The sequence below is a fragment of the Symphodus melops genome, assembly GCF_947650265.1.
Source record: "Symphodus melops genome assembly, chromosome: 1".
NCBI lineage: Eukaryota > Metazoa > Chordata > Actinopteri > Labriformes > Labridae > Symphodus > Symphodus melops.
Window position 1 is genome coordinate 7340901 of NC_136691.1, and position 24296 is coordinate 7365196.

Here is a 24296-nt window from a genome sequence, read left to right on the forward strand (position 1 = left end):
GTCCAATCCTTTTCCCAGAAGTCCTTCTTCTCACAGCTCACTTTCATCTCCAGCTGCATCTGACCGAGGACACCATTACACGACCTGGCAAACTGCAAATCTTGTCCACTTCAAGGCATCAGACATTTCCATTTGGCTAGCACCCAAAAATTTTCTGTAAAATAATGAACTCTGATCTTCTTTTTCCCACACATTTAGTCTCATCTCTGTTGAAAGCATGGCCCCACAGAGCCCCACAGAGCCCCACACCTAAAACTCCAGATGACCCCGTAATTGTTTATTCAAACACACAGCTCTGCTTTCCGCCTCCCTCAAATACTCTGCCTATAGCTTTGACCCATGACTCTTATGTGAATCAAAACTTTGTATGAAAGAATGTTCATCTTTCAGAATAGTTTTGTTTTGAATTAGCTATTTGCTATCACAAAAATCCAGCAGAAGTAACGAAGGAGAGAAAAAAACACGAGAAATACTAACAATACCTTCAAACAAAGTGTCTGCTTCAAACGAACACAAGCATCTGTTGTGCTGTGGACTGTACCTTTCAGATGACTCTATGACGTTTTATTGGGAAGTTTAATGTGTGCTGCAGTCATCACTTCTGCAGTTCGAGCCGTCGATCCCTTCGGTGCATGTCTTGGCTCAAAATGAAGTCACCAACTTGATATGTCAGCGTCCATCACAGAGAAACTTTAACTTCAATTCAGTACAATGGATGGAGACAGAGAAGCGCTGTCTGTTTTAATATGCAGTTAGTGGTTCTGACTTAGAGGTACCGCAGTGATTTGCAAATTATTATCGTACCCTCAGTTAATCGATTTCATTTTCTTTTTAGATAACTGAGAATAACGAATAACTTCTTTGCCTGGAAGTTTTCTTCATGTGATGCAAAATGACGCTTTTTGCAGTTTTGCATTTTTCTCGTCTCAGGGCAAAATGAGGGCTGGATTCACGACCATTCAACACTACTACCGTGTTTCTAATGATACAAAGCTTCATGTAAATGGGTGAAGTATCCGTTTAAGTGTGTTAGACTTTTATACGTAACGCAAATAATGAATCAGTTTGTTGTTAAAAGCCTTTTAAACGGCTCTTGCAACATACAAAGATATCTAAGACCATTTTTCAGAAAGGGTTCAAGAAAACAGGGTTCTTTTTTCTGTGTGGGTTAAGCTAATTTCAGAAGACACAAACAAACCACCCTGCATGTTAGGGTGTCAGATGAGGACCCAGTTAAAAATGTATGACTTGGTGACAGCAGCTGTGACGGGTCAACACATTTGAGCGAAAAGTTCAAGTTCATTGTAACCAAATAGAGTAGTTTCCCCACACAGCATAGTTTAGATTAATATTTGATAAATTGGATCATATGTTGTTCACAGAACTACACTCAGCACAATAGCCGAGGAAGATTTTCCACTTCTTGCAGGATTGACTGTTCATTCAGAAGCTCCTCATGTATATGACAAGCATACAAGTGTAGTACTGATGTTTGTTAATTGTTTTGTGCAATGATGTGATGTATTCGTCACAATCAATCTGATGTAACGTAAGATGAAACAGCACATTGGCAAAGTGTCTGTCTGGGTTCACTTTAACTCGGGTACCCCTGTGTGTGCTCCAAATCTGGCCTTGGAGCATGTGCCATCGTCCAGCTCACAGCTGATGCCCAAACACTGAAGCATCACAAGCCTGCAGACCAAAGGGACCAGCAGTTAGATCACAGAGCTTTGGCTGAAGCTGTATATACCTGTGTGGTAGTAAAAAGCCTTTCATTGTCATGTCGTTCACCATGTTTAAGGTTGGAGAACTCAAAATCTATGTGTTTATTCAACCAGCAAGTCTTATGCTTTGTTTTTATACTGTAAAAAAAAAACCCTATCAGGGTCTATTTCCAAAATTACTTCTTGGGTTCCTTTTTAGGGGATATGAGAGGAATACTTTGGCAGGCCGCAGTTTTCCATGAGGTCAGTAAGCAATAAGGCATACCAGGCAGTGTGAGATCTCTGGGTGAGTTTGTTAATTAAATAAATCATGTGATTTATGTACCTGATACACAGTTGATAAGGATTTGTTTTGAGATTTACTTTAAGACTGGAAACACAGTACACAACACTGTAGAGAAATGAGGAGCAGGGTAAAGAGAAAGACTGGACAGGGTAAAGAGGAGAAAAAAAGCAAGGAAGCAGGAAACACATGTTGAAGGTATTTTAACCTAAAACTCACATTTTTGTAGTATAGGTATTCTTAACTTTGTAGTGATTTCTAATATGGGATTTCTGTATTGGGATGTCTCTCCAGGATTTTATGAGGTCAACTTAAATACCAGGTTTCTGTTTCACATGCTCCATTTAGGCTATCTGCCTGTGAGGGCAAGGAAGAAAAAAACATTCTGTCTAATGATAATGATAATAACCTTGGGAAAAATGTTTGAAGGGAACACATGCTAATTCTCTGCTGTAAACTTTTGAGGGTACCATAAAACTGTTCTAACTGCCTGTAATTAAAATAAATTGAGACAAAATAGAGATGACACATTAATGACATGATTTCTTAGCCAATTTTCCAACCACTGTCTTCAGAATTGATCTTTTTGCTGAAGCTTGGATAATTTGTTAGGTGAACGCTAAGAAAATGTATAACGAAATGTTTTTTTTTTAATAATTAAAGATTATGAATAAACAGCTAAATGTTTGAGCTAACAGTAATGTAAACTTAATTGTTGGTTCAGAAAGTTTGAAGATCAGGTTGGTGGATAGATAGTTAAAATGTCAAGATTCTCTCCCTCCAAATGATACTAGAATAATGTGATGTTTAACAAACTGGACTGAATATGAGAGCTTGATTGTTTGAAGTAATTTCTAAACAGTTTCCACTTTCATATAATCGATAAAGATCAATAAAAATCAGTAAAACAATCAAAAGAACAAACTTGTTTTGGTGTTAATGGAGGATTTCTGACGTGGCTGTGAGAACATCGGACAAATATGACCGGGAAGTACTTTGCCTCGACGTCAGTAAGCATAATTAGTCACAGATGTCACTGCTTATGGATGGTGGGGAGGATGACGAGGATACATTTCTGGGGAGTCGAAAGGGAGCAGAGACACACTTGCATCTAGGCTAGGAACTGGGCCAAGTGTGAATTAGGAGACCCTTGCTAAAATTCACACACTATTAACTGCCTTTGATCCATTTGCTCTCTGAAAAACAGCTATTTTGTTTTTTGGGTACGTGTGACTGCTAACAGACTGTGCACGTCAACAGTATTTTGTATTTGTTAATCGTGACACATTTGAGGGGGGTCTCTTAGGTCCAATATTTGAGAAAATGTCCCAGATGGGTCATTAAAAACATAATATATGTGTTGTAACAAGTGTGCTATAATTTGACAACTATTTCACGCCTTGTGATTTCTGTCATTTGGACTGCAGCTGGGTAATGTTTTATTCAGTTAAATGCTCTTTTTAAAAATAGCTGCAGCTTGTCTTACTATCTTGAGCCTCTGCTCACTCACATTTATTTTCCATGCAGATCTGTCTAGCTGCCCTCCTCTTCTCTCTACTTCTCTGGCCTCTTAGTTTCTAATTCAAACAGATGTATTTGCTCTTTATTTGCAGCCCATGCAGCACAGGCACCTGCCTCTGACACCTGATTCCACTGATATATGCATACACGCTTTTTCCCCTGTTCAGCTGCTCTCAGGGAGCAGATGCTGTCCTAAACTGACATGTGCTGGCAAAGAGGAAGCATACTTAAACTGGAACATAACACATTGGGATCAGTTTACTCAGGGAAATAAAGAAGATATGAAAAAACATTTGGATTTAATGAGAGGACATGAACAATGATAGACATCGGTGTCAGCTTACAAAAACATTTTTAATTTGACAATGCGACCGTCTTGTAGGCTATAGATTAAAGGCAGCCATGTTACTTTGTCTTTTAATAGTGTGGGTTTTTTTTATGCAAACCTTCTCATTACATAGATAATTTTCACAAGAGGTTTTAAGACTCCAGAAACAACTTAAAGAGTTTATTCAAAATAACTCTCTTGTTTAAAAAAATATCTTTGTCACATAAATACAGAATAATTATGCCAAGCAAACATTTGCAAGGAAAAATGTTAATTGTTGTCTTATTGTTGTCTTGGCTTTCTGACAGTCACATCAGAAATGTTTCTAACAAACTTTGTCTGATGTTGGAGGGGAAAACTATTGTTAAAGACTGTGATTGGTCACCAGAAAAGGAAATATGAGTGATTTAATATTAAAACAAACCAAATGATGTAACGTTTTTAAGCTTATAGCTAAACCCAGGCAAGTCCAGGACTGACTTCATGATTAAGTTTAGTCTTTGTTTTTGATTTGACTCAGAGTGAAGAAAACATTATACACCGTCCAAAACCGTCATGAGAAGAAGTGTGGCTGCTTTATCGCTTACAATGATGCCATCAACGCTCTCTCAAAGAGAGTTATGCGCGTGTGGTCCTCTGACATGAGCTTTCTACAAGGTGACATAAGTGCCCATCAACGTTCGGCTGAGCTGTCTGACTCGGCTCGATGCCTCATTGTAAAGCTATATCGTATGACATGCCATGTGATGCATGAAGCTAATGCTGGCACCTGACTTAATGACTGATGCAATTAAATGGAGTAATGGATCTTATCAACTCGTTACATGAACCCCTAACTACCCTGTCTGCTGCTGCTCATCCTCCTCAGCACTGAAAATATGTTTCTATTCTTTTCATTTTTTCTCTCTGATGCAAACCAACGGAGCAATCAGAGCAAAAGAGGAAGAGAGCATTTTGTATTTTTTTTTCTTATAGTAAGAAGCCTTTAGAGACGTTCACAAGCACTGAATGTATCTATTCTGGAAAACACTGCAGACTCATGCAGACTTAAGAGCCTGCTAAAAAGTGCAACATGTTATACTTAAATGAAGTGAAATTGAAATAAAATCTTGCCTGTATCAACTTCAGACATATTTGATAATTAAGTGGTTGTTGCTATACAACAGCTAATAGCTGAGGCCCAAAAGCTGAAGTATCACAAGCCTGCAGACCAACGTGACCAGCAGTTAGATCAGAGACCTGTGTTGTAGGAAAAAGCATTTTATTGTCACATCACAACACCCAGGTTTTCCATGAAAAACTCAAAACCTGTGTGTGTTTGTCCAACCATTCAAGTCCAACCACATGGCTGACGTATCACTGATGGAATCTGACAAAAAAACTAGTATGTTTGTCATTAAGCATGTACGCTAACATACCATTAGCGAGTATTTTACAGTATGCTATTCCTATCAAGAAAACAGGGAGAATGTATTGATGTGATGTAAGCTGTACATTCTCCCTATCTGTGGTCTTTTGGTTACTGGTCCATCTGGAGGCAGGGAAATGATAAGGCTTTGTCATGCTCCTGTGTTTATACGTTATACAACATTGAACACAGTGATATAACAATCGTCTTTTTATAAGAGCATTAAGACTTCCCAACATGAATTTTTGGAAGTTCAAATGCACTCCAGAGGAAAATAGCCGCTAGTCTGAAGATGGTGAAATAGAAGCAGAGCGCACAATAAAAGTTTATAATAGCAACGCTTTTATCCTCTGCAGAGATCTTATTGCTGCAAAAACAATAAGTTCCTCCTCATTAGGCATGATGACACTGCACATTTATGGTAATTGGTCTGGATTGGTAAGTATCCAACAAGGTAAAGCTATAATCTTTATCATGCTTATTGTTGTTGCTGGATTCATTACTGCATGAGCAATGCCACTGGACATAATAAATTACATTTATTCTTATCTATTCTTTATAGCCAGTAGTAAGGTTTGTGGGTGTTAGCAACAATATTTCGTTAGCACGGATATGCTTCAAAGCAATGAATGTTCAGATTTGTAATCAGGCATTTAGGATTCTCTGACTTCTCTAACTGTGTCCGAGCGATTGCTGCATGACCATCCAGTATAACTATCCTCTTGTCACCTTGGTGAGGTAAAGACTGCCTCAGGCGGCCCATATGGTGGGAACAGACAGAGGAGAGCATCAGATCCACCCCCGCTCAATGTGAATGTTCACTTCCCCAGACAGGGTCACACAGGATCTGCAACTCCATCCATCCTTTAGCTCTTCTTTGAACCTATTTGGAGAACTGGATTGACGAGGTTTACTGCACCAGCACCGAGATGTTGATGGTTTTGGTAGCAGATGATTTGATAACAGTACAATTTAAAGGCTGAATGTGTAACATTTTACACAAGTCCTCTGAAAATATCTCTGACACATGACTGTCTATGATTGAGACACCCGAGTCGTACTGTCTGTGATGCTGTCTGAACTGTTTACACCAATTTTAAATGGATGGGATGGCTGGCCGGCTTATTTCCTTGTGTATAAAAGCTGTTTAATTGAGGGACTCGAGAAAAGAAGACTTTTTTGAACGTTTTTGGATTATGTTAAATTTCCAAGCAATGTGAAGCTACAACCAACTATGTCTCAAAGCAACCAACAGCCTGTTGTAAAAGAACACAGTAAGTTCAAATGAACACAAGACCTGCCTCTGACCGTGTAGATCGTTCATTATAGTTCAAGAGTTGCCAAAGCCTGTGATGAGCTGGTGAAGAGTATTTACAATGAAATGGAGTCTTTGCTTTATGAAGCTCGGAAATAAGTTTTGACTTTATTCCTGATGTATGATTCAGAGCTCAGTAACCAAAGGCCATAAATATCACTCAGATTTTTATTGTTGCAATGATTGCAGTGAGGTTTACTGGCAGGCTTGTGTAAGTGTCTTTTGGGTGATGTCTTTTTGTTACAGCACCAAAGAAGGAGTTCAAAGACTCACTCTGTGGTGTTAGGTGGTAAAAAAAACAAAAGTATAAGATTACTAAAGGGCTTTAACAATCACATTTGACCAAAATTGGACTGATGGGATGAGAGAAAAATGCTGAAACTCTGATTCAGTTTTACAGTAAATGGCTCTATTCTTAGTTTGTATCCATTAAGTAATCTGCAGTTTACAGAAATGGATGAACATAATGAAGGAGGGCTGTGTGGAGTTGAGTATTCTCAAGAAGACATTCTTCAAAATAATGATGGGAATGGAAATTTTCAATTTACCCATGATCACATATAAGAGTTGTTTATGTTTTATGATTTATGCCACTTGTGCAATCGCTGCAACAATTTCACCAGACAAGAAATTGGAACACTTTTTGTACATCATGGATAACTTACTGAAGATTTGTTAATGTCAATATTACATAATTATGATAAACTACCTGTACTAAACTGAACTTCAAACTTTGCTGACTTCCTAACCTCCTCACAGCTGGCCAATCGCAGCGAGAGGGATTTAAATGTTTCAAAGTCGTAGAAATGGTTGGACATCAAAAAGGTGTCATGGGATGGATATTTTTAAAGGCTGTTTGCCATCCAAAAATCACTTCTGATGAAGCATAGAGGTACTATCACCTCAATTTATTTCAAAGTTGACTGTTGACAGTGAGAGTGCCAGGGCAGCTGGCTTCACTTAAACACCTGAACCTAACAAAACTTTTTTCCAGAACGCTGTGCAAAATGTGCAGCTTTAATCACCATTCAAAGTACATTAAGAAACGTGACTTATTTTGCTTCTATAAATATTTTTTATCAGCTGTTTGCTGTCTCTCTCTGTGTATCTATTCATCTCTCTATGTCTGCCTCTCCACTATCCTAATTTAGACAGATCGCTGTACACCAATGTAGGTTCCTTACAACTATTGCCAATAGATTGTTCGTTGATGAATAATATTGAGGGCTCTTTAAACAGCAAAAACAGAGAAGTAAGAGGGTTGTGCTGTAATTGCTTGACTCAGTGTCACCTGAACCAAGTTAAGGGTTTGGGTATGAAAGTACATTAATAGACAGGATTTAACTGCTTAAAAAACTATATGCATCTCCATTACAAACAGTCTACCTGCTGAATGTGAGTTTTAATTGATGTTTTTCTTGTCTTTGGTCCAAAATGATTGAAAGACGTGATCAGCGGTTGTGACTCGAGGTCAAAGGAGTGGCTGTAAATACCGTAACTCTCTGCAGTGTTACTGAAAATCTCGTTAAGTGTAGCTCTGCTAGCGCTCAGTTTATTCAACGATAAACACCATCTATTGTTGACAAGTCCGCTTTCATCATGTTGTTGAAACACTTTGATTTTGAAAGAGCCATATCAGGAAATGTGATTTAAGCAACAGCAGCTAAACATGCCTCTGCAGGAGAGAAAGGAAACTTAGAGCCACACTAATTCAATTAGAAGCTACAAAGAAGTGAACACGCAGTGACTTATAAAAACATTTTTCTCTGGTCTTAATACAGAAATTAGTTTAGTATTATATTGCACTCTTGCTTGAGGGGAGGTAGGGTGTTTGTACTTTTGTCTGTCTGATAGGTTTTTTTTTACTGTGGTAAATATATACAAAAACAAAATAAAATTCACTACTGGTTGATTTAAAAGCAAAATTTAGCAGCCATGATATAATTATTATTACTGCAACAGTTCATCATATTGCTTCACTATTTCCCACCACCATGTGCTTTGAGAGCAGATACATAAACACTGACAGCTGTGATATTCAGATTACTCCAGAAAAAAATAGGATAGCAGCCTGTTGTTTTAGTCCATGGATTCCCAGTTGTTGTTTTCTGCATGGATATTGAACACGTAGTCATAAGCTTCGAATGCAGTGCTCGGGGGCAAGCAAACCTCACATACCACAGTTATTGTTATTATCATTACCCCACAGTGTGTGACAGTGCACTTCATCCAGGTTGGCATGTTGGGAGATTAAGCAGACGCTGAGAACAAATTGGAAAACAAATTCCCCTGAGAGTCAGAATACATAACGAGCGGGCTGCAGACACTTGGCACACATCTGACCGAATCATTCAAGTACTGTGTGCCAGTTAGCGTACCGCTAACGCACAAACTAAGCTACAAACGCATTCAGCACAGTCCTTCTCTCCGCACTCCAAGATTCCTTTGAGCCGTCAGAGGTCAGTGACTTGTGAGAAAACCACTTCAGGTTGTTATGATAAGCAAATATAAACACGCAGTGCACGTTCCACACTGCTGAGGAGCAGACAAAGCTTGAAGTGGAAAGTTTTTTTTTTTTTTTTTTTATGGCACATGTATGTACTGAGGCAGAAATTCTACTGAGGCCCCATCGTCTCAGGGAGACAGCTCAGCGCTTTGGGCAGAGATTCAACCCTCAGACGGCTGGTTTCAACCCCCTATGTGAGAGAAATGTGTGAGAGCTGCGTTCCATGACATTGTGTACTCCTTGGGGAGATGTTCACTGGTCTGATCGTGTGAAGAGCTGTTTCAGCTTTTTATAGCAGCAGAGGAAAGCTGTTATTTTGGTGTTTTGCCCTGTAATATTGAGTTTCTCCTGATATGTTGATTACATGTTTATATTTAAGAGGCCGACAATAATTTTTGTTTAAAAAAATATACATGTTTTTGCTTCAATATACCATAATACATGTTATCAGTCTGGTGATCGTATCACTTGAGCTGTGCTATGCTGTGGGATTGTATACACTACATCTCTGCAGTAAGTCTGTTTATCGAAGAGGGTAAAAGAGTTTCAAAGGACACACAGATAAACACACACACACACACACACACACAACCACTCACATAATGGGCTCCACTGTGCAAATTTCCCCTCAGCATTTCTCAGAGAAATAAACGCGGACAATTTGTGTTATAACCTTGAGTCGAGTAAGTGTCATTAAGGCGAATCACTCGATGCTTTTCTAAAAGCCTGCTGCCAGATTTGAGCATAACTTGTTAAATACATTGAATGTCTTTCTCTGTCACTTTGTGTGAAATGATTCACAATGATTTTAAAAATGTATGCTCTAAACCTGTGAACTGCTGCAGTGTGGACGACAAATACATTTTTCATGGAGTCGGCCTCTGTTAGGGCACACTAGTGTTGAATAAGACATGTTGTGGATCACATTTATGTTGCCAGATTTGACTCACTAAAAATCTCCCAATCAAGGCCCAAAGCAGCAAATCTGTTATAAAGTAACCTACAGTATGTTTTGTATAAGTGAGTTATATAGATATCTGATGTGTATTATTGCCAACATGCTGTGCTGCCTTAAAGCAATATGGCCTCTCATAGACTCCTTATTCTCATGTAGATAGAAAGGATAGAAAACAGGTAGGTTTGGATCTTGGATGCCTTATGTACTGACACATTTAAAGAGAAATAACATTTCAGGTTCAGTTAAGATTCAGTAAAATGGAATTCATTTTTGATGATCATCTCTTACCAGTCTTTGCTTGTTTAACTATTTCAGTGTAATCTGCATGTCCCTTATGCCCTATTTCCACATCTAATGAAAAAACATTGCAGACTTTGGGTTTCATAATTATTATATAATTACAAAGAAACTGAAGAAGCTTTTTACAGATGAATGTTTGAAAGGGGCTTCATTATAGGTGATTAAGGAACACAAAAGTGTCCAAAGTTACCACAAGACCGAAACCAAAACCTTCTAGTGGAAAACCTGCATGCCAAGATGATTTATATAAATCCTGCCTTACTATAGCATACACTAGAGAACAGCTTTATTACCAGCATTGTTCCTGGAATCACATTCTGACTGAACTGTCTGCACACTGAACATGTCTCCAATACCTTTCCTTTTCAGGTCAGGAGAGGAGACACTCAGTGACAGAGCCTTATTCAGGAGACAGCCCCATGACAACCTGAGTCCACTCTGCACAGAGCTGCATGTTAAACATCTAATTTCACTTTCTGTTACACTGAGACTTTGTTGTTACTGTGTATTGAGAAACATCAATACGGCACACACATATAGGTTTGAAAATACAACAAAACAATAAAAACTTTAGTTTTTGCTGCGCTGCTATGAAATCGCACTACGTCGAAGCTGATGTGGTTGTTGTCATCTGGCTAAAACTCCTCTCTCAGCGTAATGGTACCATTTCAAAATGTACCAAACTGTGTTCAAAACGGAGCGCTTGGTCGAATTGTGGATTAATTAAATCCACATCCAAGGTCGCCTCTTGGTAAAGACTGTAATTATAAGATCTGCAGTAAAAAGTAATTGTTTTTTTCTTTTAGTAAAAAGAAAAAATGTTTTTTTCTTTTAGTAAAAAGAAAAAAGTTTTTTTATTTTTACTTCTTATCTGGGATTTAATAACAGTTTATAATGGATTGACAAGTTTGATAAATTGACACTAAAAAACTAATCTCAAACTTCCACTGTAGAATTAGGACATTATTCGAGTGTCCAGCCTTTAAAAGCTCTGTGGTAGAGAGCCTCGCAATTTAATATTTCAGGACCTGGTATCTTCCATTCAGACAAAACAAACCTGGAGTTTAAATTTCTAATCAAATAAACCTCACAGGAGTCAGTTTATCACAGTGTATCTGAGACTTTGCACGTCCTGTTGTGTATATTTACACTTTGGACAAGAATCAGAAGGAAACTTTAAGCTAAACAGAATCAGATCCCACTACTGTGTACTATTTTATTTGGTTAAAATCCAACCAGGCCCCGCTGGATTATAAAGTCTAATAAATACAAAGTCAGAGTTCTGTTTTGTTTAGTGAGTCAGGCAGGCAGTCAACTTTCCATTAAGTATAAAGAAGGTGAAGGAGGAGTAAACATTCAGTGGTCATGTGAACAGAGCAACAACTCTGAGACTCACTTCTATCAACTTTCTCAGACATTACTCCTTCAGATACAGAACAGAAACAAGCTTTCTGAGCCAATAAAAGCTATGGATGATTCAGTGCTGCTCTCCGTGCTTTCAGTTTATAACAGAACTCAGTACAGATTTATCCAGTGATGCAAAAAAAAAAGTTTTCTACCTTGATTTTTTTTTTTTTGGTGAATAAACAGATTTCAGAGGATATATGACAAAATCCCTCAAATGTTAACGTTCTGCAAAAACAAAAAAAGAAGATGGAAGTGTACTAAACTAAACTAAAATGATTTCACTGACACATGTCCACTGACATAACAGATTATCTGGAGCTGCAATTCTACCACTAACACAAGAGACAGTTTCTTCCTTGCCTATTTCCAGGAGATTAGACCGGTGAAGCAGATGTGTCAAAACATTTCATTCTGGTAAAAAGCTTGATGCGTAAATACACGTTATTTGGTTTACCTTATTTAGTGTTGATGTAAGTACAGCAGAGTTTGAATTCCAGTTCAGAATGATTTTGATCAGGCTGAAGAAGTTTTGCATGTATGTTAAGATAATGTCTGGCTCAAATAACACATGATAGAAGCATTTTCTGATTGGACTACTGGAAAACACGCACATATTTATAAATGTGAGATCACTAGTCAGCTTTCATTAGGTTAAGGATAAAAAATGATTTGGTAATGTTTTGGAAAGCTACTGATCTGGCTTAAAATGACTGCTTGGTTAAATTTAGGAGAACTTTGTCATGGAGACAAATCTAGATGAGATTAAGGTTGTGGAGCGATTAGGGTCATTCTGTTTGAAAGATGAAACCAACATCTATCCTCTGTGTTTATGTGTATACTGTATGGTCTTTTCTAGACTTTGCGTCTTTTTAAAAGCATTTCTCTTGTCATGTAAAGAAGCCAGTCGACGGACAGTAGAACAGTGTTTTGGCTGGGCAGGACAAAACAAATTTACAGAATGTGAAACACTTTAACAAGTGCTGAGACAAATTCACAAGTGGCAGAACACTTATACCAGTCCCCAAACAAATTTCCAAACGAAAGAAGTCTTGGTGGAAAGGGAATGTACCTAATGCCGGAAGTGACCCAAAAGTGCATACCTGGTCCTTTCCTCCGAAAAGCAAAAAGGACTAATCTGGCTCAAATGAGTTTCACAAAACAGGCAAAACCTCTTTCTGTCACTACAAACATTTTCACTGTTCGCCAAGTCTTTCTGCCAACACAAACAAAATGATCCCTCACTCAATCACTTACGGCATTTGGGTCAGTATAATCCTTTTCCATCAAGATTATGTAGTTTGTACATTTTTTTTAGGGACTGATAAAAGTCTGGCATTGACTGAAAAATGTTTCACATCTTGAAAAATGCGTTTTTCCTTTGATGAAATTGTTTTGGTTTTGTGATTTGGTTTTATGAAATGTAAAAATGCTTTTAAACTGTAAATTTGTCTCGTATTTGTAAACATGTTTCACGCTTTGCAATTTAGTTTTGCACTTCCCAGCCACCATAGTTTATCGATTCTCTTCAAGAAAATAAATTGGGTCTTAAACTGCAGCCATCTACTATTAAACTGTAAACGATTTAGTGATTAAAAGTTGACTTTGCATCCATCCACAGAGACGCTGACCTCTTAAGCGTGTTCATCTACGCTGTGCACAGCTTGTAGTGATATTCACCAAGATCCCAGTAACAATGATACCTTCTGAGTGTTTCAGGTCTGCCAGCTTGTTAATTTGCTCAGAGCTGTTATTAATTCTTCTCAAGAGCAATAAAACATTCTAAAGTTGAAAAATGCAAAAAATAGATAAAAATAATGCATGCACCCCCTTTCTCTTTTTCTCTTATTAGCAGGTTGTGTTATTCAGCTGCTCTGTTCAGCTGTCTTTGTTTTGAACTTAGTGATCTTCTTGTTACTTCAGTGACACGAGGCAAACAATGAGAGCTTATGCTTTCAGTGATGGCCCTGAAGCAGCACTGACTCAATCGCTGTGACTCCAGTGCTGTCTTAATGAAGTTATTAGTAACATGCACATATATGTCATGCACATTTTGTCCTGTGACCTTCAGAAAATTGAAATGCCTTTGTTGTGTAATTACACAAATACACTGCATTACTATGAACTCAACTAGATTTTTTTGTTTTGTTAAAATCCTCTCCTTTGTTCCTTTTTTAAATATTTTTTTCTAATCTAATTTTTTTACAAATAGCTCTGTCACATAACATCTCAGTGTGTCTGCCTGATGAGTGAGGAGGGCAGTGTCTCCCATGCAGAGCATGGCACTGTGTTATGCAAGGTAATTTGCTCTGTGTTTCAAGGCTCTTTTATGCAAGCAGCAGGGAGAGTAACAGTCACATTATCTTCATAATCATTTAAAACACAGCAGCAGAGCCGGGATCAATTCACCACCCAATTCAATTAAACAGAAAACCGAAACTGCTCTGGTAGATTAGAAACCTTTCATTCTAAGAACAGACATTACAGACCCGATGCATGAAGCATTAAAGAGGCTTCAGTGTGTGTTAATATTAAAAAACAAGTTCAAACTTATTTCTAAATTAACGTAACATCAATTAATAACCAGGCTTAAAAAGGTCAGCTCAAATTTCCAAAACAATGTTCAGCAACAAATTACAAAGGGACGATGAACAATCAGGGGACAGATGGTCCCATAATTGCAAATCATCTCAAATGCCATTGAGTTGTTCTACTTTAGTGTTCCAGGCTGCGAGTCACATAAATATAGGGAAGACTGATAGGTGAAATTAAAATGTATAATTCAAAATCCTGAAAAGACTCATTTAAAAAAAGATGTTTGATAAACTGTTAGCTGGTTTAAGAAAACAGCTAACATTAGCTTAAATACATTTGGTGCTAACGTGAACGTTTGATAATTTCTACTTTATTAATCCCACGAGGGGAAATGTACATTGACATTTAATGGACATGAACATGGACATGAAAATACACACTCATGCACAAACAGGATCCTCGTGGCATTAATGGCGAGGTCTCAGAGGGAGGAGGCTGCCCACAGCGAGTGCTCCAGAGCAGTTTTAGGGTTCGGCGCTTTGCTCAAGGAAGTGGACTGGCACCTCTCCAGCTACCAAACCAATTTATGGAATTGGTCCGTGCTGGGACATGAACCAACCAACCCAAGTCCCTACAGACTGAGCTACTGTACTGTTGATAAAGTGTAAATGATTTCTGAATTATCATCACACATTTTGGATGCAGTTATTGACACCTTGAAATAAAACACATGCCTTTTTGATGGTGTCGTGTGACATCACAACAAATTGCCATGTTAACTAGGAAGTGGTTAAATGCTAACATTAGCTGTAGATAGGGCCTATGTTGCATTAGATAAAAACCTCAAATACGGCTCTCTGTTCCACCAGATTTTTAGGTTTGCAATCTTTATTTTTTTCTTTTTATAATTCAGAAACAAATTTCTGAATTATGAGACAAATTTCAGAAATTTCTTCTTGAGACTTTCCTGACTTCCTTTAGTTGTCCTTCATGCTTGGACAGATGAATGCTAACATGTTGATGTTATGGACTGTTGGACTGTTCTATAGTTTTGTTAATTTGCAAAGTGCTGTTGTCAAGATACTGGAAATGGCAAGAGTGCTGAATGCATGGTCTTTAAAAATGCATCAGTTTAAATGTCGAGGAATTTTTCAGATTACAGACTGAGACTCTATTCTGTATGATGTACTTGTATGACGGTAGCAACCAATGGTAAATAATTTAGCTGTAAAGTGTGTTGACATAGAGCTCTAGTTTGGACCGAACTCTCAAACAGTCCCTTTAATGATCCAAATCCACACAGGTCTTTGTACCACATGCCTTCATATAGGAATATATTATATCCATCATATCAGTGCAGATTCTAAAATATCACTTGGTGACTTAATTCAAATTGCACAGATACATGTTGTATTAAAGATGTATGATTACTTGTATTGTCGTGTTCTCTAGCCCACACTCTCGCCCTCTGTCCTGTGATAAAGCTCTCAAGTACCCATGGTCTGTCTGATCATCTGTGCCCATGTGGGATAGCTGGTAAGAGTTATATTCTCTGTGCACTCAACCACTTACAGCACTAACCTCTTAAGCTGACTGAATAATAATGATGATCCAAATGTAAGTAATTACCATTAATAATTCAGGACGTGCTCTCTAATTATGTTGCATCTGAAAATGGATTCACACCTAGTGCTGAATCAAAGTCCGAGTCAGCGATGAAAATAGAAAAAAAATTCAAATGTTTAATTCATGTCCAGTCCACGTACGTAGTCGTTGGATTCACTGACCCAGAGCGGATTTGCTGAGCTTGTCTTTTTTTTCCAGGGACAGCCTGTTTCACATTTGAGCAATAATGTGCTTCTACACTACATACAGGTCTTATATAGTTTCCTCATTCATCTACAACTGATATTCTGGTGGTGATGGATCAACTAAACAAGACCATGGAGCTCATCCGGGCCAGTATTGCCAACAAATCAACCAGTAGACTTTCCCAACAAATATGAGGCTCTTCCAATATTTTGATGCCAGCTTTTGAGGTTATAACCGTGTACATACCCTGAATGAATTTCTCAGAGCTGTCCAGGAGGTGGCTTTGGATGGCATGGCACCCTTCCTGAAATCTCAATTTCCATTGTTAGAAGGTGTCACCTAAACCTAACCTATGGTTGGCTATTGTGTCTGCAATGTAAAACCCACAGGGGTGTAATGGTGGGGCAAAGTCATTTCGCCTCTGTGGCCATAACAATGGCACAATGGGTGAGGCAAACCATTTTAGCAGCTGTTAATGTTCCATACGTTGGTTTTCACTATATAATTTGGCTTTTGGAGACATCGTCTTGTAGTCTTTAAGGGGTTAAGCATTTCAGGTTTATATGTACAATTTGGTTGTTTTTTTAAATAATAAGGGCTCTAGGCAGATTTTAAACAGCTGTTTTGTATCTAAGTGTTATACTTTATTCCCCCCCGGTCAGTGACGAGTCAGGCCGGCCTTTAAAAATCCATCCAACAAGAGGCAAACATCCAGATGATCTCTGAACACAAACTATTTAACAAGAGGTGATTCACATTAATAAAATGCATGCACAGCAGGTGATTCCAATGGAAAGTTTTTCTAACTTAAACCATATGTTGACTTCTAAAGCTCTTTTCTTGAAATGAATGTTTGTTTATGAGCAAAAAGGAAGGTTAATGATTTTAGAGAATAAATATTAGACAAAAGATCAGAAGTCAGAATCCTTTATTTATAATGTGAAATTATTGGAAGAACCAGATGTGTTGAAAAGGCAAGGCAAACCTTTTAATGAATCATTAAAGGGTCATTTCACCCCAACTTACAAAAATAAATATTTATGGTGATATTTAACTATCTTGGACTTATCTGTCCTATTCATATGTGATATCGATATTTCTCTTGGTGAACAATACTACATACATAATATGGTTAAAGATAGGATATGTCTTTTTGTTGGGATGCAATTCAAATCCAGTTATTTGAGATTATCACAACTATCTTAATTTTTTCATGACAAGGCATTGAAAGACAATTGCCTTGAGACAGATATCCTATAGATTAGACATAAAAGGATCTTCTCTGGACAGGTCAGTTGCCCAAAAGAAGAACAAAACGGCACCACATGTTCTCACTTCACATGTTCCCGCTGTTATCAGATGTCATACTCACACATCAGATAACACACAGAGGATATGAGCTGGCTCTTAGTCGTACAACAGGGTTTTCATGTTGTGTTTTTGTCCTCTACTCAATCTACATGACCTTGAACTGCAGCGCCTCGGTCACATAATCTGATGACAGGATGAGCAGCCCTGGAGGTGGGTGACTGTTTGAAAGCACCCTGAGGATCCAGACCTCTATCAGAGCCAGCTCCCGACTGTGCAAAGGAGCTCCCCTAAATATCCCTCCAACAGTAAAGTGCCTCTTTTAAACAACTAGATATATATGAGAGGGGGGATTTACATGGAAACAAAATGAACTGTCTCTTTAAATTTAAAAATGGACATCTCTACATCACACTGGGAAATGGGTTTTACATGTCAATTTACTGTCTCCAAAAGTTGCACAACAGAGCATTAAATAGAAGCGAAATAGAACGTTTTTAAAAGTTAAATGCCCAAAACAAGTGCTTAAGAAAGCAACTACAGGAGCTTGTAAGGTTACAAGCATAACTAAGCTTGAACTATTATAAGTCACACTGAATGAGTGAATCTCTTACAATGCATGAAACATGTCCTCACTCTGTACGAGTTAAATGGAGAGGCATTTTGTCCATAGTTTTCTTCAAACACTCCCACAAACAGATAATTAAAGTTGGATAAGAAGCATGATGAAGGTGTTGTTTTGATAGCTGGTTGAAGTTGTTGTTGGCTGCCAAAATGGCAGAAGCGTTAAGCCCTGATGATGTCTGTCGTCCTGTATGCTGAAACCTCCAAAACTCAGATAACCTAGTGTGTCCCTATGGGGGCTTTCAGACCCTTGCACATAATAATAAATAAAATGCAGCCATACATTAAAAAGTTATATGGAGCCATATTATGTTCGTTATCATGTTTTATATATAACTTTTCTGATGGGTGAAACACTGTACGATTATAACTCCTGTTCAGTTACATCTCCAAAAAATTAAAAAAGAAAAAAAAAAATTGCGTCATTGAATATAAGTCCAAGAATCTTTTACAAAAGATGCTCAATCTTTTCTGTTTGTGTTTCCTGTGTATTCTGTGATAAAAAACAATGAAATAATTAAAAAGAATGTTTTTCGTCTTGCTTAAAGCTCATGTGTTATCCCCTACTTTTTTTTTACACGTTACATTTGGTTTGTAAATGGACACCCCGTGCCTCCTCTTTCCTCTGTAGAAAGTGATGACTGATAAGAGTAACAGTGGCTTCTCTTCCCTACTTCACTTTAATTAGAGTGAGAGCATGCCGGGGTGAGATTTTATCATGGTTTTTTTACAGTGCATATGCATATGTTTGTAACTTGATTTGCCTATAATTTTCCCCTGCCTATTGTCAGTGGTTTTTCCTCATGTGAGAGCCCAGTTTCATCCAGAAAACCTTGCTTTCACATAAACTGCAGCACCCTGGTTCATGGACATTTCCTGTGGTGAATCTAAAAGCCAACACTTCTCATTTGTGAAATGACTTTAATTATAATTTTTAAGAATAAGAGGTTCTTTTTTTGTACGTCAGTAGGTGACAGAAATAGTTTCGCCCTTTCTTTTATCAGGAAAATTTTCTTAAATAAATCCCAGCTTTAGCTCTGATTGAGTTAATCATAAAAGCTTTGTGAGTTAGATGTCTTATCCTGGTATTGTGCCTCACTCTGTGGACTCTACTGTAAGTCATGGCTGCAGGATATTCTGTGTACAGTGCGGTATCTACAGTGTTAATGTTGTGTGCCAGGAGCTGGATGGAACAGTGAGGGTCTGGTGTTGTCATTAATACTTAACGACAGGCTGAAGCACCAATCACTGTATTTGTAGCAGCCGCTGGGCTCACAATTACAATGCAGTCACAGACACCCGGAGTTCGGTTGGTGTGCAATTAGCTGCTAACATCTGATAGGGTTTCAAGTCACAGGTCACCACTGACAACTGCAACTGGTTACAAAATACACAAGCAAAGGGAGAAGGTGATATGGCCGACTCCTAACAAATGAAAACAACATGAAAGACCTACTAGGGAGTACAAGCTGTGATTTAAATATTTAAATTTGGTGGAACACATATTAAAATATTGTATTAATCTCTAACACCTGATTCATCACCTAAATAAGGCGTATAACAACATGTCACAAAACAACATTTTCTCCTTTGGTTTTGATATCTTGTTCATGTTGGTGCTAAAAGTAGGACAGAAAAAAACATTTGTTGACAGCATTTCTCCAAAATCCTCATCATCATCATTTTGCAGCAGTGGGTAAAGACCTAATTTCAACATTTCTAATTGTGTATAAATAAGTCATGCATACATCTTTGGGCCGTCATTGACAAAGTCTCTGAACATGAAACACAAAGTGGACCATCTGAAAAAAAGATCCCTAAAACAATCAAGCATATGTAAATGTTCAAAGTCCGTACTTGGTTCAATCTTTGTGTGTTGAGGCAGTGTTAATGTTGCTAAAACCTTAAGGTGGCTATCATCCAAATTCTGCTGTAGCTCATGATAGACAAAGTCTTAGCAGGAAACATCAAACTGTCAAAGCAAAAGGTTGAGGAGAACGTAGAGGAATTTAATATTCAACAGGCCACATGTGTTTACTCTTTACGCTTCAGTTTACTCTTTAGGTATGCATATCTTTTATCTTTCTTGTTGTGATTTGAGCTTTGGCCTGTGTATTCTTCTCCGCCAGTTAATTTGACTGCCAGGTGGAAGATTTCAGTTAATAAGCTGCCTTGGATATCTTTGCTTTACCAAGCTACTGAGAAGCTACAGAGTTAATTCAGTCAGTAAAGCAAACAGGAAGGCTGTGTGCATGAGCCAGGAGCGTTTTGATGTTTTAGGCACTTTGATGCACGAACAATGAGCAAGATCACAAATGAATGTCTCATAACTGAAACCTGAAAAGCCTCTTCTTTAATGAGTTTCATTTTAGACAGAAGCTTGTCATCTATCCTCCATCACGTGGCTCCTGACTATTTGACTTTGAGGCTTTTACTATGCTGCCAAAAAAAATACAACTCACTTCTGTTGAAAACCTGTTCAACAGGCTTTTGTTTGTTCAGTTCTACTCAGTCTATGTGAAATATGATTTATTTCTCATTCTGTAACGTAAATTAATTAATTAATTAATTAACTTTTACTCTGACAACAAAAATCCAATTACACAGTCAAGCAAAATGTTACATCGATTTGGTGTTTAGAGCAAATTGTAATTTATGGTCCACATAAATTACTTTCATCTTAGTTTATTACAATATCCATGATCTTTTGGTATTTTCTCCTTTTGTGATAGTAAAGTTTGTCATAATGGAAATGTGCCAATAAGCACACTTTTATGAACACAGTACTATTTGACTAAATACGTAACTTGGTCTACATGTACTGTAACTAATAACTAATGTAATGTATCAACTATTTTCTTGGTAAAGAATCTCAGGTATAGAGTATTATAATGCCATTAATGAAATTATATGTATCTCTGACATAAACATATAGGCTAGATGACGCTTTGTATGAAAATAAAAGACCAAGGAGTGTTGTTGTCTAATGTAGATTAACACACAAAACTGATTTTTTTTTTTTTTTTGTCAAATTAAGATGCATTAAATTAAAAATTAAAAAAAGGTATTCATTTGACATGAAATCCAAGTGGGACACACAGATGCATTATTATAAAACTAAATGCAATAAATAAAACATAAAACATTCATTGGTGCAACTGCCTGCAGGCCTAATATTGGACAATTAACTTTTCTTTTCATACCAGTACCAGTAATCAAATACTCATCCCAGTTCTGCCACGTTTATGTAGCCTACTCTTCAAAATCTAAAATCCATAACAGATGCAGAGTTTATGCCTGTTGTACTTAATACTAGTTACAAAGAGGTCTTTCCGTAGTGTATGTTAGAGCGACATTTGTTCAATGTAAGTTCACATAGGCCTAACTGTGATGATTCTGCTGTGGTAGCCTGTCTGCTCAGTTCTTTTTAGTGGCATTTGGATTACTTTATGTCTGTCAAACATGGATAGGCTGTTTAAGAGTTTGCAGTCATGGATGTTGCCTTAAGTCAAACAGAAAATGAAGAATGATAATTATTCATGACAACTTTTCTCCTCTGCAGTGAAATAAAGTTTCCAGAGCTAACCTCAGTAAATCTCTCTTACCTATAGTGGTGATCACAGTGATGGCGAAGTAAAACGAGCCGGCGAATTTCCACTGTAACCCCGTTTTGTGCGGCTTCAGCTGCAGCACCACCTTCTCCAGCTCGTCAAAGTCCGTTGAGGACAGGTTAAAGGTGTTGAGCAGCTCCGCTTTGCGCAGGTTCAGCTCCCTCCGCTGGCTCGTTTCCTTCTGGGACTCAAGCGCGTCGAAGATCGCCGCTCCGACGAACAGGTAGGTCAAAGTGCAGATGATGAGGGCGAGGGTCCGCACGTTTTGCCTCTTCATGGTGCTTCGGTGAGAGTCAGGGGGACGGGCGAAGAGTCGGTACGGGTCTGGAGGACGGGGAGCTCGGCTGGTTCATGGCTGGCTCTGACAGAGGAGCAGATGAGCTCTCTGATTACTTTATGAGCCGAGGAGCTGTTCATTCAGCACCACCCTCCCTCCCTCACCTCCCTGTCCCCCTCCCACCAGTAGAATCCTCCCTCTACTACACCCACCCATCAATCCAACCCTCTCTCTCTCTCTCTCTCTCTCTCTCTCTCTCTCTCTCTCTCTCTCTCTCTCTCTCTCTCTCTCCTCCCTCCCATGTCAGAGGAAAAACTGTGTGTGACCCTCTGAAAAATACAGAGGGCTCTTTTCATCACGTATCATATTTCAGCTGCAGGTAGATAAATAATTCACATATTCCAATAAAGTAAATGTAGCAATAAAACTACATTAAATACACAGAAAAAAGCTGAAGCTCCATCAATGGGTTACAGTAAAATCTGGAAACATTGTCAAAAGAACACCTAGTGTCTAACATCTTTGGTGCAACAAGTGTCAATACTAAACAACATTTACATGTGCAAGTGAATTACTCCACAAGTCCATGAAGCAGAGCCTTAAAGAAAGTGTCTCAGTATTATCATGAGCGTGACATACAAGCCAAAATAATGTAGTTAATGTCACCTTATCACAAATGGAACCAGTTTATTTTTTCTGATATGCACAGATGCGTTTTATAGTGTGCGTTAAATGCAGAAAGCAATTGCTAGTTTTGATTTTGAAGTGATGTTATGATTGTTTTTAATGCAAAGCCAGCTCTAACTCCAGAATATAATGTGTTATTTTCTTTTTTGACTGAGTGTGTGGGTGACTACTATGCTTCTGCAGCCAGACTAAAGTGCACACACAATGAGCTGTAGGATTTTGCTCTCTGGTATTAGCTTAATTTTTCAACACTGTAGGTTGCTGCTTTCATGCTACACACACACACACACACATGTGTCAGGAATACACGCAGATGCACAAACAGGATCCCATGAATCCAAATTCTGCATCTTGATTGGCAATCCTCGGGTTCTCAACTCGAGTCCTAACAGACTACTGACCACCAAATTGATTTAACTTGCTGTTGCTTCCTTAAATTAACACAGAAAAATAGTCACCTAGCATGGAGACACGTTATATGAAAATAACAAAAATCAGGTTATTTTTCGAAAAAATCATATTCATTCCTATGAGACTTTGATTGAGCTACTTTCTCAGAGCAGCAGGAGGTAAAAAAGCCCCTGAATACAATCACCCTCACAGGTATGTATTCTAATTGTGATTCTCTGAACATGTTACAACACAAACTTCTCCAGTATCCACCCAAATGTTTGACCTCTTCTTTTCCCTGTGCAGCAAGGCAATACTTGAAGTATTTTTTTCAAACTTGTGTGCAAATAAACCTCAGATGAAACTTTCCACCCTTGTTTAAATATTTTATGTTTACTCTGACCGGCAATTACGCTGAAGAATTGTTGTGTGACGAGTGAATTTCGTGTATACATACGTAGAGAGAGAAGCATGTGATGACGATGATTTGACGCAGAAAGACTAAATGTCAAGAGAAAGTCTAAATGGGGCCAACTTTGATGACCTTCTGTGTCAGCGGTTTCCAGTTGGTGGTTCCCTGATGTTTTGCACGTCAGTGGGAAAGGGAGATACTGATTGGATATCTTGTTCTGATTCAATTCAATTCAATTCAATTTTACACACAAGTATGGCCAGTAGAGTCCTGATAATTTGACCAAATTTTGTTCTTGCTCATTTTAAAGTCTGTGTTCAGAAACAAAATGTCACACTTTATATATAATATATCATATTTGCATAATAATATAATATTTGCAAGATATACATCATATACCAACATGTGACAGTCGATGACATCTGCGCTGCCTCTCACCTGCTCTATCATTGACTGATAGGACCTGGCCAATCTTCAGTTGCACGCTGTGAGCCGGGCCCAAAAATAGCTCTGGCTTCAATAACCAGGTCAGTCAAGTGAACCATGACTGAGCCTGCATAAATCCTACCTCCACAGACTGAAGTGCTGCAAGCCCCAGCCCGATCAATACGTCAATTAATCCATGACACTTTGATCAAAAAGGTGGCTTTTCAAATAATGTCCTTTGTGAGATAAATACATCAGACATAATAAATCACATTTGAAACCACATGTGTATATAGGTGTTTTGATTTGTCAATCTGAGAAGGTTAAACTTAAGAGAGAGGGAGAGTTATGATGGTTTTTGACACTATCACAAAGCTTGATTGTACTTCTGCTGTTTAAAGTAAAATCTGAGTTGCAGCTATGTTGGTCCCGCTGAAGATTAAAATCTTTAAAAACTTATCGGAACA

General features: G+C 38.1%; 1 protein-coding gene across 1 annotated transcript in view; it reads right to left on the reverse strand.

Moving 5' to 3' along the window:
* Nucleotides 1-21991, reverse strand: part of kcnk3a (potassium channel, subfamily K, member 3a) — a 31884-nt gene extending 9893 nt beyond the window's left edge. The window contains exon 1 of the mRNA XM_079350542.1: nucleotides 21632-21991. Coding sequence (XP_079206668.1) covers nucleotides 21632-21914 — 283 coding nt within the window. The 5' untranslated portion in view covers nucleotides 21915-21991. The remainder of the gene's footprint in view (nucleotides 1-21631) is intronic.
* Nucleotides 21992-24296: the final 2305 nt, after the last annotated feature.